The sequence below is a fragment of the Pleurodeles waltl genome, chromosome 4_1, assembly GCF_031143425.1.
Source record: "Pleurodeles waltl isolate 20211129_DDA chromosome 4_1, aPleWal1.hap1.20221129, whole genome shotgun sequence".
Taxonomy (NCBI): Eukaryota; Metazoa; Chordata; class Amphibia; order Caudata; family Salamandridae; genus Pleurodeles; species Pleurodeles waltl.
The window spans coordinates 97,474,331-97,475,711 of record NC_090442.1 but is presented as its reverse complement, the minus strand read 5'-3'; the positions used below and the strand labels follow the sequence as shown (position 1 = coordinate 97,475,711).

General features: G+C 41.0%; 1 protein-coding gene across 1 annotated transcript; it reads left to right on the top strand.

Moving 5' to 3' along the window:
- The first annotated feature begins 231 nt into the window (after positions 1-231).
- On the top strand, positions 232-1,173 carry LOC138288444 (olfactory receptor 5AR1-like). Its single transcript, XM_069229996.1, has one exon. It carries the CDS (start codon positions 232-234, stop codon positions 1,171-1,173), a length of 942 nt encoding a protein of 313 aa, XP_069086097.1.
- The last annotated feature ends 208 nt before the right edge of the window (positions 1,174-1,381 follow it).

Sequence of the window (1,381 nt, the reverse complement as noted above, 5' to 3'; positions counted from 1 at the left end):
AATTTAGTTTTGTTACTTCCTTGCTGAGCACATCAAAAAATGGTGTTGGGGTGCCAGTAGGGAGATTTACCAACTCTCAGTTGACTGGTATGATCCAATTTACCCATTGGTACATCATAAATTTAAAGAGTACATATGCCTACAGAAAGCAAACTACTCTTTTAAAAACACCAGCATAATATGAGTTTTTATGTCTTTTTCTATTGCAGAAGTTCAACTGTTGCTGTTAAAATGCAGGTGGGAAATGAGACTTCAGTGAAGGAGTTCATTCTTCTAGGACTTAGTGATGATCCATCTCTGCAAATCCAGCTTTTTTTTGTCTTCCTTGTTATCTATATCCTTACCGTTCTGGGAAATATCAGCATTATGGTATTGATCATAGTGGCTCCTCAACTTCACACGCCAATGTACTTTTTTATTTGCAACCTCTCCTTTGTGGATCTCTGCTACTCTTCAACCATAGTGCCCAAAATGCTGTCCAACTTCTTGTCAACTACGAAGGTAATCTCCTATCATGGATGTGCAGTGCAATTATTCTTCTTTGCAGGGTTTGCTGGGTCGGATGCTCTTCTTCTGTCCGTGATGGCCTATGATAGGTACAATGCAATCTGTCATCCTTTGCATTATCAAGTTCATATGACCAAGAGAGTCTGCATCTGTTTTGTATCTGGGACGTATGCTGCTTGCTTTGTTGCTGCCACGGTCCACACAAGTGTCACATTTAGACTAGTCTTCTGTGGTCCTAATAGGATCTCTCATTTTTACTGTGATCTGCCTCCATTGTTGAAACTCGCCTGCTCTGACACATTGCTCAACGAGTGGGTGATATTTGCGGTCGCTGGAAGTATGCAAGTGGGATCCTTGCTCACTGTCCTCATCTCTTATGTTTACATAGTATCTGCCATCCTAAGGATCAGCTCCTCCCAAGGGAGGTTGAGGGCTTTCTCCACTTGTACCTCACACTTGGCATGTGTTATCTTGCTGTACACACCCATGCTTTTCATGTATCTACGGCCCAGATCCAGTTACTCTATGGACCAGGACAGAGTTGCCTCTGTTTTCTACACAGTGATCATTCCAATGTTAAATCCCCTGATATACAGCCTCAGGAACAAAGACGTCAAAGAGGCTCTCGGAAGGGTCATTGAGCGCTCATGTTTAAAAATAATTTGATATTTGCTGGATGTAGAAAAAATACTTTTTGCCAAGAATAAGTTCATTTTATTGAACTGCAATACTTTGGAGGTTCCATTTCAGGCAAGTTTATAATATTAGTGATGTACCATGGTGAACAAGTGTGAGCTATGTACCTGAGCACATACGTACCCAATTAGTTCTTTTGACTCAGTGAGAGTCAGGGATGAAAAAAAAAAGAAAGTAG